The 15,537-nt window shown below is 48.3% G+C and overlaps 1 protein-coding gene across 1 annotated transcript; it reads left to right on the forward strand.

Moving 5' to 3' along the window:
- The first annotated feature begins 7,779 nt into the window (after positions 1 to 7,779).
- DUSP1 (dual specificity phosphatase 1) lies at positions 7,780 to 10,901 on the forward strand. Its single transcript, XM_004371192.2, has 4 exons — positions 7,780 to 8,420; positions 8,678 to 8,823; positions 9,195 to 9,414; positions 9,855 to 10,901. The coding sequence occupies exons 1-4, from the start codon at positions 8,054 to 8,056 to the stop codon at positions 10,223 to 10,225; spliced, it is 1,104 nt and encodes a 367-aa protein (XP_004371249.1). The 5' UTR covers positions 7,780 to 8,053; the 3' UTR covers positions 10,226 to 10,901.
- Positions 10,902 to 15,537: the final 4,636 nt, after the last annotated feature.

Consider the following 15,537-nt stretch of genomic DNA (forward strand, 5'->3'; position numbering starts at 1 on the left):
TAGTGCTGATAACATTTCCTCCTCCTTTCCCCAAGGAAGAGTTTGGAATAGACAAACTGTGACGTCATTTGCTTCCTCCAACTTTAATTACTAATGGGTTTCTAATTATGAAAAGGAAATTATGTCTCAATTCACACTCTGCCTAAGAAAAAATTGACCAACAACAGAAAGCTGTCATTTCTCACCCTGGCATCAGTTTCCCTGGTGCTGGGGTGTGGCTTGGGGCCATCCTTGGCAGGCTGTGTCCTTGGTTCAGGGACAGGCCTGTCTTAGTCATGGGGGCCCTGCTGCTTCCTGGTCCCAGTCCTGGGCTCCGGGGCTCCCGGATTATCTTCATGTGTTTGTTCAACAAACCTGCTTCGAGGCTAACCCTGTACTGGGGACCAAGAAAGGCAAGACACCATGTCCCTGCCCCCAGAAGGAGGGACAGAAATGGTCACCAATGGCGACTGTTCACACAGGCTGCTGGGGCTCCATCTGACCGCACAACAAACCTGAGCATTAGTCTTCTGGGATTTTTACTGTCTCCATTTTATAGGGGAAGAAACTGAGGCTCCTAGAGAGAAGCAGTTGATAACAGAAACCCACCTCTCAGAGGTGTTTAGTCTAGACATTTCTATTCCACATAGCCTTTATGTCTCCATGTAGAGGTCCTCTCCTCTGAGCATCTGTCCCCAATAGCCCTCTCCCAGCTGGGGGAGGGACCCTTTTCTGGGATCCCCAAAGTGTCCCCTGGCACTTAGCACCTGGACTGTAATTGTTTATTATCAAGTCTGTCCCCCCGCCGGCTTGAATGTTTGTTGGTGGACTGATTGTAGTATTTTAATTTGTGTCTACCTTAAACCTTTTGCCATTGCTATATTTTACTGAATCTAAGATACTATCAGTTGGAACAAACCAAATCAAACCCGTTGCCATCGACTGGATTCCGACTCATGGCAAACCCACGTGTAGAACTGCTCCATAGGGTTTTCTTGGTTGTCATCTTTACAGAAGCAGATTACTAGACTCTTCTTCCGCAGTGCTGCTGGGTGGGTTTGAACCACCAGCCTTTAGGTCAGTAGTCGCGGGCAAACCATTTGCACCACCCATAGACCTCTATAAGTTATAAAGCTCCGGTTAATTTATGCACCACCAAGAAGGAAAAATGCTGTCAATTAACTGTGTCAATTAAGTATTAAGTATGACAAGCCTCTATTGTAAGTTACATCCTACCTTGAGAGATGTTAAAATATGAGAAAGTGTGCCTTTGACTCAATGAAATATATTACAAAAGAAATTCCTGCTTTTAAACACATCCTAAGGGGAGGAGATTTTGTATGTATCCATATAATACTACTAACAAAGTTTACTAACTGCTTTCCTGTGCAGGCATTGTTCTAAAGAGTTTTTCATACATTAGCTCATATCAGGGATTGGCAAACTTTTCCTGTAAAGGGCCAGAGGTAAATATTTTAGGCATTACCGGGAATACAGTCTCTGTTGCAAACTACAAAAGGGGCCATAGACATTACATAAACAAACGGGTGTGGCTGTGTTCCAATAAAACTTTATTTGTGGAAATTGAAATTTCAATTTCATATAATTTTCATGTCTCACAAAATATTATTCTACATTTTTTCCCCCCAACCATTTGAAATGTAAAAACCATTCTTAGCTTGTGGGTAGTACAAAAAGAGGTGGCAGGCTGGATTTGGCTCACAGGCTGTAGTTCTGTCTCATATAATCTTCCGCCCAGCCCTATGAGATAGGTACTATTATCATCTTCATTTTACAGATGAGGACCCTGAGTCCCAGAGAGGTCAAGTATCTTGGCCAAGGACACACAGCTGGTGAGTAGTCAAGCTGGGATTCTAGCCCAGGCAGTCTCTCTCTGTAACTTTCTTGTTTTTTAATTTCATTTTATCGTGGTGGAATATATATAACACAAACTTTGCCATTTCAACCATTTCTGTAACTTACTTTTAACAACAATGCTTTCACTCTAAATATGGTTGTCTTTTCATATTTTTAACTTTTTTCCTGATTACAAAAGTTACACATTTGTGTTAAAAAAATTAAACCATGAACCATACAGAGTTTATGTCAATGGTGGAGGAATCATTTGGAAAAGGATAGTGTAATGGTTAAGTTGTGAGTCACCTTGGCTGGGCCATGATTCTCAGTGGTTTGGGAGTGACATGATGATGTAATTATCCTCCATTTTGTGATATAATGTAATCATCTCTATGATGTGATCAGCCAATCAGATGTAAGGGGAGTTTCCCGCAGGGTATAGCCTGCATCCAATATATGTGGACATTCTGGCAAAGCTTGCTGGCTTTTGCCCGCTCTGGATCCTGCATCCGGCTCATCACCATCTGACCTCCAGTTCTTGGGACTTGAGCCAGCAGCTTGCTGTCTGACCTACTGATCTTGGGTTCGACAGCTCCTGCAGCTACATGAGTCAGGAGAAGCCTCCAGCCTACTAACCCATGGATTTGGGACTTGCCGGCCTCTACAACCGTGTGAAGCGTTTCCTTGAGATAAATCCCTCTCTCTCTCAAAACAAAAAACCAAATCTATTGCCGTCAAGTTGATTCTGACTCATAGCGATCCTAGAGAACAGAGTAGAAGTTCCCCACAGGGTTTCCAAGGAGTGGCTGATGGATTCAAACTGCTGACCCTTTGGTTAGCAGCCATAGCTCTTAACCACTGCACCACCAGGGCTCTGCTTAACCAGTTTTGCTTTTCTGGAGAACCCGTCCTAAGACAGATAGTGATAATGGTTGCACAATGTAATCTATGTCACTGAATTATACATGTAGAAATTGCTGAATTGGCGTATGTGTTATTGTGTATATTTTCACCACAGTAAAAAAAAAAAAATTAAACCATATAGAGCTATAAGGAAGAAAATGAAAGTAACCCCACCCTCCAGAGATAAGTACTGCTAACTGTTTGAACACACAGTTCACACAATGCTGACTAGAGTTAGAATGTTCTGGACACTGTGTGAGTTTGGTCAGGTTGCCTAACCTTTCTGGGCTCCTCGTCTTTCAAGTGACAGGGGCTGGATAGATGACACATTTCTGCAGGCTCTCCCAGGCCTGACCACGGAGATCTGCTTGCAGGGATTGTGCAATGGCAGCTGGCTCTGTCCTAACAGCCTGGGTGTGGAGAGTGAAGTCACCCCTTACCAGCCCCTCTGGGAGGGCCCAAGTGGCTGCTGAGTCTCCCTGCCTGTGGCTACCCCAAATCCCAACCACTGAGCGACTACCAAGAGGCAGCAGGAAGACCAGGGCCTGAGTTGGGGGTCCTAGGAAGCTCCAGGCACTCTCCAGGGCTGGTGCCAGGGAACACTCAGCCCAGTGACCAGAGGCAGGCAAGCTGCGAGTTAGAGGTTTAGCCAGGGCTGCCTGGGACAGGCCTCATGGAGGCAGAGGTCTCAGCAGACTAGGGTTCAGCATGGTCGGATGCCCAGGTCCAGCTCCATCTCTCGAATTAGACTGGTCCTGGGTTTGAATCTGTGACTGATGATTTCCAGCTGTGTGACCTTGGGCAGTCCCCTCTCTGAGCCTACTTCTTCGCATATAAAATGGAGATAACAGCCCTGTCACAGGGTTATTGATGAGGAGGTGGCATAATAATACCTAGTGAAGAGGAGGGACTCAATAAATGACAATTTCCTTTCCCCTCTCTTCTGATACTTTCAACAGGACACTTAAAAAATATTACTCCACCATTCCACAAATTGTGAACCTACTATGTGCCAGGCACTGCATCAAGGGCAGTGGGGTCAGGGGCACAAAGATGAGAAAAACACAGGCCTTCTTCCCTCCAGGCGAGTAAGACGAAGGTCCAAGTGGCTTTCATACAACCAGAATGTTTGGACAAAGCTCCAGGGCCCAGGGAGGCTTCATGGACAGGACCCTTTCTCTAGGTCTTGGAGTACGGGGAAGATTATGGCAGAGATCAGGGGAGACAGCATGGTGGCAGGGGGAGGGAAAGCAGTGCTAGCAAAGGTGTGGGAGTGGGAAAGGACATGAAACCTTCCAGAAACTCAGGCCCACCTAGTTTGCCTGGAGTACAGCAGGGAAACAAGGAAAGAAGTGGGAGGCTGGGCCAGGTGGGTAGTTGAGGTGATGGAGGGCTTTGCATTTGGTAGGAAAGGGGGAGTCATGGGAGGATACGCAGCAAGGGAGGGGACCACCATACAGCTGAGGGGAGACAATAAAAGGGCTGTGGGTTCTAAAGGAGATAAGCTTGTGGGACCCAGCCCCCTCTCCTGAGAGCACCCCTTCTGGGCATGACACACACTTTATCACACACTCTGTTATACTCACTCCTGGATGGATACTCCACCACCCATCTGTCAATTTGTCATACTATGGTGGCTTGCTTGTTGCTGTGATGCTGGAAGCTATGCCACCGGTATTTCAAATACCAGAAGGGTCACCCGTGGTGAACAGGTTTCAGTGGAGCTTCCAAACTAAGACAGTCTAAGAAGAAAGGCCTGGCAATCTGCTTCCGCAAATTAGCCATGAAAACCCTATGGATCACAATAGAACATTGTCCGATGCGGTGCTGGAAGATGAGCCCCCTACATTGGAAGACACTCAAAATACACAGTGGCCACAACAATGGACTTGAGCACACCAATGATCACGAAGATGATGCAGGACCAGGTAACGTTTCGTTCTGTTGTACACGGGGTTGCCAAGAGTCGGAGCTGACTAGATGGCAGTTAACAACAACGACAGGTGATATTATTCCCAGTTTACAAATGGGGAAGCTGAGGCTCAGAAATGTTAAACCACTTGTCCAAGGTCACACAGAAGACAGTAGGCTGGAGCCACTGTCTAATTGTCATCAGGTTGCTCTTGGGGTATGAGCCCAGGCAGGCATGAAGTTTTGAGGGATCTGGAGGCTGGTCTGATACTGTTCTTTTGTAGCTCCAACTTTTCTCCTCCTGTGATCCCAGGATGGACATGAAGTTGATTTTGAGAGCAAGATTAGGACAGGGATTGTAGGACAGTATCAACCAGAGCTATACACTTTAACAAACATTCTTCCACTGAGTCTCCGCATATCCCCTAGAGGTAAATGTTAATGTCTCTGTCACAGGGAGGAGGGAGCAGAGGTTCAGAGAGGTGAAGTGACTTACCCAAGGCCACATACTAAAGATGGGGAATCCAGGCCAGGCCCTCGACTGAGTCCAATGCCCTGGACCCTCCTACCACCCACAAATAAACCCACAGGTTTATTTCTAAGCACACCTAGAATCTGGAAGAGCCCAGGTCAAAGGCCCAATTCTTTTCCCCAAATCAACATCCACTGAGGCATCCTCCTTGGTGCCCCTTTGGCAGCCAGGCCCCCAATTCCAGCCCCTTGTCCCTTCTGGGCTTTCTTTGGCTCCATTCCCAGCCAGAAGCAGCATCTCCACTGCCTGGATTGGGTGCCTCGGTGGCTACACCTTTACCACCTGTCTCTGGGCAGGTGACCAGCACACAACCCCTGACTGGAGCCACTGTGTGTTCGTTGGTTTTAAGGGATGATGGCCTTTCCCTGAGCTGGGGGAATACTGGGGCCTCTGTCCCAACCACACCTACTGGCCTCTCTCATTAGCTTCTGGCTTGTGGTGACCTTCTCCCCAGGTTCTGGTGCAAGACCCTGCAACGCACAGTGGCATGATGATGTAGGAACTGCTCTGTTGGGAAGGGGAAAACCAGGAGATTGCACGGATCATAATGAGAAGGGTCTGGGTTCCATCTCTCCGTTGGGCCTTAAGCCAGCCACAAAGTAGGCAGTTATATACCCATTGTACAGATGTGGACTCAGAGGCTCGTCTAGGATCTTACAGCAGCACAATGACAGTGTAGGTTTCAAGCCCACTACTCTGTGCTCTTTTCAGCAAAGGATGAGAATGAAAATCCAACTAGGTCAGCTGACACCCAGCTCTACGGCTACACTTGCCACTACCACTGTAATATTTGTATTAAAAAAAGTGTTATTTTTTTAAATTTGAATAGGGGGTAAGTATAATGAATGCTCTCGGTTAAAAAAAAAAAAAAAGGACAGACCATGTTGCTACGCAGTGAAAAGTCAGCATCTGTAACATTCTATGATTCAATGCATAAAATATGTTGAGTTCCTCAGCTGAATGAATAGTATAAACAAATAAAGCATTTTTCCTTTTTTTTTTTTTTCTCTCTTTTTAAGATACAGGGAGGGTGTAACCGTTATCTGAGATATCTTGGCTGTCCTAGGTCAATGTTCATCTGAAGAAAAGAAAAACGCCCCAAGAGAGAGAAAGAAAGAAAGAAAATACATACATAAATAAAGCACTCAGTGCCCTCAATTTTTATAGAAGAACCTGGGCAGAAAGTTTGAGGATGTGTGGACGCACAGGCGAGGCAAATGCAGAAGTTGCCTCTAGTGATCCAATCCACAGAGCAACAACACAGGGCTGCGGATGAAACCCCCCTAGAAGAGGGGAAGAATGTTCCTGACTCGGCCCAGTGGCGCAATGTTTATGTTTGTGTACCTAGAGCGTCGGTGTTGCTTCAGCGGTGTCTGCTGTCCATGGGCCTCATTGAGGGTTCAGGGCACGGTAGCCACACCAGTCTCCCCGAGTGTTTGGGTGGGCGTGGGGGTTCAGGCTCTGAAGCGCCGAGGGATTGGATTTCGAGTTCAGCCCGCACAGATGTCAAGAACTCGAGCCTGGGGTGTGGGCCGCCTCCTGTTCCCCGCTGGGACCCCCGAGCCCAGCGCAGAGTAGACGCTCATCAGTCCGTATGTGTGGAATAAAGAAAGGGATGGAGAAAATGGCTTGAGCGAGCGTGACGAGAAACGTGTCTGTCGGCCCCTGGGGGCGCTGTCGAGCCGCGCCGAGTGTCGCTTCCTCTCCCAAACGCCAAACCCGGAAATCCACACGGCGCTCTTACGACCCCCGACTCAGATTTTAGTCACTTGACCTGCCTTCCTCAGCTCCAAGTATTCTAGTGACCATCTGATTAACATTTTTGGTGGGGGTTTAATTAGAGTGCTTTTTCCTTGTTAAATGTCAATTTTTTAAAAAAGTAACAGGATTAGAAAAAAGTTGGGGAAACAGGAAACTATTTCCCTGACTCCTCCACCCCACCTCACCTTGACCATTTCTGGTAGGAACATTTCCATGGACAAAGTTGTTATTTTTTTTTTCTCTAGCCCTCATCTCAGGCTCCTCTGGGACCCCGGCTTCACGATTTCCTAGCAGTGTGATGCTGGGCAAGCAAATCGCACCTCCTTGGGACCTCAGTCCCCCGCCGGTGACTGACGAACAAATGCGAGAAAGAGGAACAAGTGTATGCAAAGGCGCAGGCAACCCCGTCCGCTCCGGTCGTCCCGGAGGGGCGCGGGGAAATAAAGCGGCGCGGAGCAGAGGGAGGGGAGAAAGCAGAGGGGAAGTGAGGAGGCACTCTGCCCGCTCTCCGGGCCGCTGCCTCGGGAAGGTCAGCTCTGGGCTGGCAGGGCGCCCCTCTCCTCCTCCTGGGCCGGGAGAACGGCGTGGGCCAGGTCCCCGGGGACGCTCAGGGGCGCAGGCCGGCCGACGGGCGGGGGCCAAGAACGAGCCACAGCCCCGGGAGCGCACCTTGCTCCGGGGCCGATGACGTCTTCGCCTTTGGCTTTGCTGGCGCCCGGCCGGACAGGGTAGGTGACGTCACCGCCAGGTCACGTGACCGACATTCAAACAAACAAACCCCCTCCCGCGGCGCGCCCGCCCCGCTCCGCCCCGCCCCGCCCCGCCCCGAAGAGACTCATATAAACTCGGTACCACGGTCTGGGCTTGCTGCGAAGGAAGCAGGGGCTGGGGTTGCTTTGAGGGTAGTAAGGGCTGAGGGGAATAGCAGCAGGAAACTGAGACGGTGCGGAGTCTCGCTTGACGGCCCTTTGCTCAGTACAGAGGCAGTTTTTGGTTCGACGCAACCAGACCCCGGGTCGGGCTTTTCTTCGAAAACCACCGCCCCGCCTTTGATTTCCGAAGACAAAGAGCACCGGAGGGACCTGCACCCTGGGGACGCTCGGACAGGCCATGGTCATGGAGGTGGGCTCCCTGGACGTCGGAAGCCTGCGGGCGCTGCTTCGGGAGCGCGCGGCTCACTGCCTGCTGCTCGACTGCCGCTCGTTTTTTGCTTTCAACGCCGGTCACATTGCCGGTTCGGTCAATGTGCGCTTCAGCACCATCGTGCGGCGCCGGGCCAAGGGCGCCATGGGCCTGGAGCACATCGTGCCCAACTCGGAGCTGCGCGGCCGCCTGCTGGCCGGCGCCTACCACGCCGTGGTGCTGCTGGACGAGCGCAGCGCCGCCCTGGACTGCGCCAAGCGCGACAGCACGGTGGCCCTGGCCGCTGGCGCGCTGTGCCGAGAGGCGCGCACCACGCAAGTCTTCTTCCTCAAAGGTACGCCCTCGGGGAAGCTCGGGGACGGGCTGCGCGCCCCCCGGCTTACTGTCTCTGGGGGGCTGCTCCACCTGGAGCGCGTGGGCGCTGGAGCTGTATCTCTGGGGACTTGTCATTGGCTTTGTTTGGCTTTAGGAACAAAGACTTGGGCTTCTCCCATGTAAACTTCCAGCCGTGGTGGATGGGGGAGTTGTATGAAGGTGTCTTCTCCCAGCGGCACTAATGAAAAAAAACAAAATGTCTCTTTGTATTTCCAGGAGGATACGAAGCTTTTTCGGCTTTTTGCCCGGAGCTGTGCAGCAAACAGTCGACCCCCATGGGGCTCAGCCTCCCTCTGAGTACTAGCGTCCCTGACAGCGCTGAATCAGGGTGCAGTTCCTGCAGCACCCCACTCTACGATCAGGTTAGTTGGGGCCTATGCCACAGGGGAGAAGTAACAGCTGGCAAAGGTCTGGAAGAGCAGTGCCAGTGAGAATATAAAAAGTGACTGGAAGCTTATTTATAACCGAAGGGACATAGGAATATTATTTATTCCACAACTTCATAATCTGATTGAACAGTCTCTAACTGCTGGCACTATAGAAATGAACTTGTTAGTCCTGCCCTATGGAGGCAAATGAGTCCTGTCTCCTATTTACTGATCCTCCAACAACAGAGTTGAGGAGTTCACCTGGTATTTGAAATGGACTTTTCTAGCAGAGAGTTTTTGTGAGTGTGGACACTGGCGTTGACTTTGGGCAAGCTTGACGAGTGTTGGGTATTCCTGCATTTCAGGGTGGCCCAGTGGAGATCCTGCCCTTCCTGTACCTGGGCAGTGCCTATCACGCTTCCCGCAAGGACATGCTGGATGCCTTGGGCATCACTGCCTTGATCAACGTCTCAGCTAATTGTCCCAACCATTTTGAGGGTCACTACCAGTACAAGAGCATCCCTGTGGAGGACAACTACAAGGCGGACATCAGCTCCTGGTTCAACGAAGCAATTGACTTCATAGGTAAATGGAATGGATTCCTGGGACTTCTCTGCCTTCTCCCCGCCATTTCAGCCACTCAGCCTGGCCTCCCTGGCAAGGACTTGAATGAGATTCTTCTGAGCCTACCTCTGACATTAAATATCAGTCTAGTGTGGGCACCATGCCCGCAAAACAGGGTTTTGATATCCCAGTTTACAAATTATCAAACTGAGGCTCAGAAAGATGAATTGATTTGTCCACGATCAGTGTGCCTAGTGGAGAGGCTGGGTCTGGGATTAAATCCCTCACTGTTCTTTTTACAGTGCCCATATTGCCTCCAAGAATGGTGTCCATATGATGGCATATAGTAATGTTGAGTATCTCTGGACAAGACATGCGTGACATTTTTAAGGCACCCTGTGCCTGAGGTTGAAGTTGTTCTCCTGAGCTCCTGGGTAACCAGTTGCCCTTTTGTTTTCTAGATTCCATCAAGAATGCTGGAGGAAGGGTGTTTGTCCACTGCCAGGCAGGCATTTCCCGGTCAGCCACCATCTGCCTTGCTTACCTCATGAGGACTAACCGAGTCAAGCTGGATGAGGCCTTTGAGTTTGTGAAGCAGAGGAGGAGTATCATCTCCCCCAACTTCAGCTTCATGGGCCAGCTGCTGCAGTTTGAGTCTCAAGTCCTGGCCCCGCACTGCTCTGCCGAGGCTGGGAGCCCCGCCATGGCTGTCCTCGACCGAGGCACCTCCACCACCACCGTCTTCAACTTCCCTGTCTCCATTCCTGTCCACCCTACGAACAGTGCATTGAGCTATCTTCAGAGTCCTATCACAACCTCTCCCAGCTGCTGAAAAGCCCATGGGAGGTGATCTGATCTTCACAACCCACCAGGACTCCAGGCTCCTTCTTAGAGGAGAAATGCAGTAACTCCGGGGAGGGGACTCATGAGGGCTGGTCCTTATTTATTTAATTTCACCCGACTTCTGCTGGGTTCCTGAAACAGTCATAGTGATGACTTTGCGTCAAGATGATTGCTGAACTCACCACATTCGGGGCCAGTCTATAGTGGATACATCAAGTCCCTCTGACAAAAAGGGGCAGAAGAGAAAGGACTCCGTGTACGAGCCGGTTTCTTTTTGCTTGCCCTCGTTTTTTGTAGAAACTTCATGCTTGACATACCTACCAGTATTACCATTCCCAACGACACATATACACGTGAGACTATACCTTATTTATTTTTGTGTAGCTAGTCTGCCTTCACAAACGTCAGTGTCTACTCCTAGAAAAACCAAATACCTCAATTTTTGTGTTTGAGTACTGTAATATCCTATAAATATATCCTAAGGTTGGTTTTCAGCACTGATGGAGAACACCAGTGTTGGTCCTTTTTTTTTTTTAGTTGCCAACAGTTGTATGTTTGCTGATTATTTATGACCTGAAATAATATATTTCTTCTTCTAAGAAGACATTTTATTACATAAGGATCTTTTTTTATACAACAGAATAAATTATAGTATTTCTACAAAATCTCAGTGCTTTTTTTCTTTGGCAGCCCCTACTTGTTCCCTTTCCTCCCCCTTCTCCCCACAATGAAATGGGAGAATTTGGACAACGACCTAAAGAACATGTGTGTTGGAGTCTGATCCCATATCCTCTGGTGACCCCTTGGTCCCAAAAGATGGCTGGATTACAAGGAAGGTAGGCAAGTGATACCTGTCATGAAAAAGCAGGTGCTGAGGCTGAACTCTTAGTATTGGGTCAAAGTGCCATTCATAACTCCTTTCATGTTACACAGGGAGCCCAAGTGCCCGCAGAACCAAAGCTAGGAAGAAATGGCTGTTTGCCTGGATTGCCTTTTTCATTTAATACCTTCCTCAGGGTAGTAGAAAAAGCCTTCCTCTTCTCTCTGAGCTGTGCCAGAATTATAAGGATGATAAAGTTTTCCAAAACATTGATGTAAATGTGTTCCTACCATGTGCAAGGTAATGTCTATTTAAAACAACTCTGCAAGACCTTTTGCAAATGAAGACGTTGAAACTCAGTTTAGCTAAGTAGCAGAAGTCAGGGAGTTGGGACCTACATTGGCTTTGTTGCCTAATTCTGTGTGCTTTGCACTTCATCACTTGCCTCTCTCACATGGTCTCTTTCTGCTTTTAGAGAGAACTTGTTTTTGTGAAAATAGTACACTGAATGTTCAAGCACTATAAGCAAAAACAGTGTAGACAGATAATCTGAAATCCATACCCCCGCCTCCTTGGCTATTAATGTTTTGGATATCTCTGCCAACATCTCTGGGTATATCCATTGCATACTCAGGGCTGCGTTAGGCCACTTAACTTGCTGCTTTGATTTCATAATTTTGTTGAAGAAGATAGGCAATTAAATCTGATTTGCTCTAGGGCAATATCTTGAATTTTTACTCTTGCTAAACAGGCTAAAGCAGGGAAGGTATAATTGACTACCAGCCTGTCAGCCAGTCTGTAAGTATTGAATTAAATAACAGTGGAGCTCTTGGGTTACTATTGCCTTAGCTACTGCTCCAGCTTGCTTGTTGCTGGACAAAGTGCTGTAGGAAGCAGAAAAGGAAATATCCCACTTAGCCTATCCTGCGGCGCCCTGCTCTGTGGTCCTGGCCCAGTCCGATTGTTGGAGTCCTTGACACAGAATCAAGGTCCTTGACCTTTCCCCATTGGTTCACCATTTGCCACCTGACTCCCAGGGCCTGAAAGATCCCTGTGTTCTAAGTTCTAAGAACTTACCCTGGGCTGGAGAGCTTGTTTCCTTGGCTGGGTTTCCGATTGCAAGCAAGTATGTTGACGCCTTTCAAAACAAACTGTACCCCAATGTTTTTATCAAACCCTAGAAATTCACTATTGCAAATATCTCCCTTTGCGGAAATGTACCAGCGACTTCTAGTCTCTGGCAGATGCCTTGACTGACTTCCCTGTGGGCTCCAGCCATCACTTTCTGCTTGGCAGGCACTGGCTGAACCAACATTAATCTCCACTGTGATCTACGTACACAGTGGAAAAATACAGCGGCTGCCTAAGGGAGCCGCCAGTGAAAACAATTCACTCACTTCTTCCAGGGTAAGCGACTCCACCTCCTGCCAGCCCCAGAGAGTCAGAAGCATAAATTCCTTTCCCTTAAGATTGAATTCATGATGTTCAGGCCGTTCAAAAAATGTCACATTTGGCCTGAGACTGCTTTTCTTAGGGAAAGAAAACAAAACAGAACCTCATGATGCTTGAACTACATTAAAATGTTTGTTTTCCAGTGGGAGATTGAAATGGAGACAACTATGGTTTAATACTGATAATGTGGTCATAATAGCCACGTGCCAGTCACTGTGCTGAGTGTTTTACACATTTAATCCCTGACAGCAACCCTGTGGGGGCAGTTATTACTTCCATTTTGCAGAGGAGGAAACTGAGGCTCAGAGAGGTGAAGTGACATGCTTAAGGTCACACAGCAAGTGAACTGCATTGCAGACATTGGAACCCAGGTCTGAAAGAAGAGTAGGGACTCAGGTCCCAGTTCACTTTGGAAAACAGCTTGAGGCAGTGGGGAAAAGATGAGCTTTGGAGCCGACCAGACTCTGCCATGGCTTTACTATGTAATTTTTGGGTGGAAAAGCTATGTATCCCTTTTGGGCCTCAGTTTCCTCATTTATAAAGTGAAGACTATGAAACCTGCTTCATTTGTGAGGAGGAAATGGGCTCATGAATGTAAAATGCCTGGCAGGTAATAGGTCCTGGAGAAACATTTAGATTCCCTTTCCGCTGTTCTAATGACCTCTGGCAGTTCTCAGGCTTCCATTTTCCCACCTGTAAAACGACCGTTTGCATTGAATCTAACTGGTAAATTTTCTCCCAGCTCCGTAACTCTGTGATGGTTGTGTACCCTTCAAAAGTCATTTAGTTATTAAGCCTATTCCGATTCATTGCGACTCTATAGGACAGACTAGAACTGCCCTGTAAAGTTTCCCAGGCTGTAATCTTTACCGGAGCAGATCGCCAGATCTTTTCTGCCATGGAGCCGCCGCTGGTGGTTTGAATAGCCGACCTTTTAGTTAGCAGCCCAGGGCTTAACCATTGTGCCACCAGGGCTCCTTTCTCTAACTCTTAAAAAAAGCAAAAAACAAAAAAACCGATGCCCTCCAGTAGATTCCGACTGAAATGTATCAATGCATATTTTATGCTTTTCTGTGGTTTGCAGGCACTCATTATTTCATCAGGATACTTCCAATCCCAAATGCCTCCACCGCATCCTCCCCTTTCCTTAGAATTTTGCAAATCGTGGCTAATTCGCCTGGGATTCGCAGCCTCCTGTGCTCTTTCCTCTCCCTCCCCTGGCCCATCGAGGATGACCTCAAAGATTATATAAATCTGTGATCATACAGCCTCCGAATCCATGGTAACGCGGAGGAGTTTCCCTTTTGTGAGGAAAGCTGTCATGTCACTTCCTGTTGCTGACAAATCAGTTTAAAGAGATTAAACTAGTGGGGCGGGGTGCCGGAGGCGGCCTCTGAGAAGTGCTGGCCGCGGTGCTTTTTGGTTGCTATACACAGAGGCAAACAACGCTGCCATTCCGTGTGGCCCCGCCCCACCGGGCCTGGATCTCTGGTTTCCCACACCTCACCCGGGCCGCCCCGTGTGGACCCAGGTCACCCCAGAGCTGTTTTTCTCCACAGGTTGCAGTTTGGGGAGCAGGTGGGAGGGCTGCCCGCCTCTTGGGACTTTCTTGGGACTCTACAGGGCAAACCTGTTCGATAACAGCCTTTGAACACAGACCAGACTGATACCCTTCAGCAGCTCAGGACGTGTCCTCTGGAGAACAAAGGCTCTGCACGTTGCTAACGCCACAGTGGACAAAACTACTCTGCTAAGGAAAACCCCTTAAACCACCTTCTTGACTGTGGCTTCTAAAGCTAGGCAGCAGGTCCATTTGTTCATTCATTCAATAAATATTTGTTGACCCCAGGATACTTTAGTGCAAGACAAAGTTCCTACTCTCAAGACTCAAGTAACAATGGGGACTGGGAGGAGGAGGAAAAGAAGTATATAAATAATTTCTTAAGGACAAAGGACAAAGGCTATGAAGGTGGATTAAAAAGGCAGGCTACTGTAGTGTAAGGGAAACTCTCAATGAGATGGATTGACACAACAGCCACAGCAACAGACTCAAACATACCAAAGATCATAAAGATAGCACAAGACTTGGCAATGTTTTGTTCGGTTATACATAAGGTCACCATAAATTGGAGCCAATTCCATGGCAACTAACAGCAACAACAGTTGTGGTACAAACGGTTAACATGCTCAGCTTCTAACCAAGACGTTGGCAGTTGAAGTCCATCCAGAGGTGCCTCAGAAGAAAGGCCTGGCAATCTACTTCTGAAAAATCAGCCATTGAAAACCCCATGTCAGTTCTACTCTGACACACATGGGGTCACCATGAGTTAGAATTGACTCCATGACAACTGATTGGTTATTCTAGATTTGGGTGGTCAGGGAGGCCTCTCTGAGCAGGTGACTGGCTGAATGCCTTTCAATGGCTCTCCACTGCCTATAGATAAAGACATGGTAGCCAAGTCCAAACCAAATTCCAGCCTACTTTATCATCCTTTATCGCCTACATCAACCTTACACTTAATCCACACCAAACCACTAACTAGTAAAAAACCAGTTGCTGGGAAGAGGATTTCAGGCCAGGAAAGCAGCAAGACCTGAGGTTTCAGAGGGACAAGTGTGGAGCTATGAACAAAACACCTGACTTGGAGTCAGCTAGACCAGAGTTCAGGAGTCCTGGTAGCACAGTAGTTAAGAACTTGGTTGCTAACCAAAAGGTGGTAGTTCAAATCCACCAGCCACTCCTTGGAAACCTTATGTGGCAATTCTGCTCTGTCCTATAGGTTGCTGTGAGTCGGAATCGACGGGATGGCAATGAGTTTGTTTTTTTTAAGACCATAGTTCAAGCCTTGATTCTGCCACTTATTAACTGTATGACAGTGAGTGGGTTATCCGGTCTCTCTGAGCCTCGGTTTTCCCATCCATAATCTGGTCTAACAATCTCCAACCTTCAAAAGCTCTTTAGAGATTAAATGAAAGGCTCTCAGCCACCTCTGGGCACATGGAGAGGCTTGGGAAAGGCTCATTATCCT

The sequence above is a fragment of the Trichechus manatus genome, unplaced genomic scaffold (genome assembly GCF_000243295.1).
Source record: "Trichechus manatus latirostris isolate Lorelei unplaced genomic scaffold, TriManLat1.0 scaffold00011, whole genome shotgun sequence".
Classification (NCBI taxonomy): domain Eukaryota; kingdom Metazoa; phylum Chordata; class Mammalia; order Sirenia; family Trichechidae; genus Trichechus; species Trichechus manatus.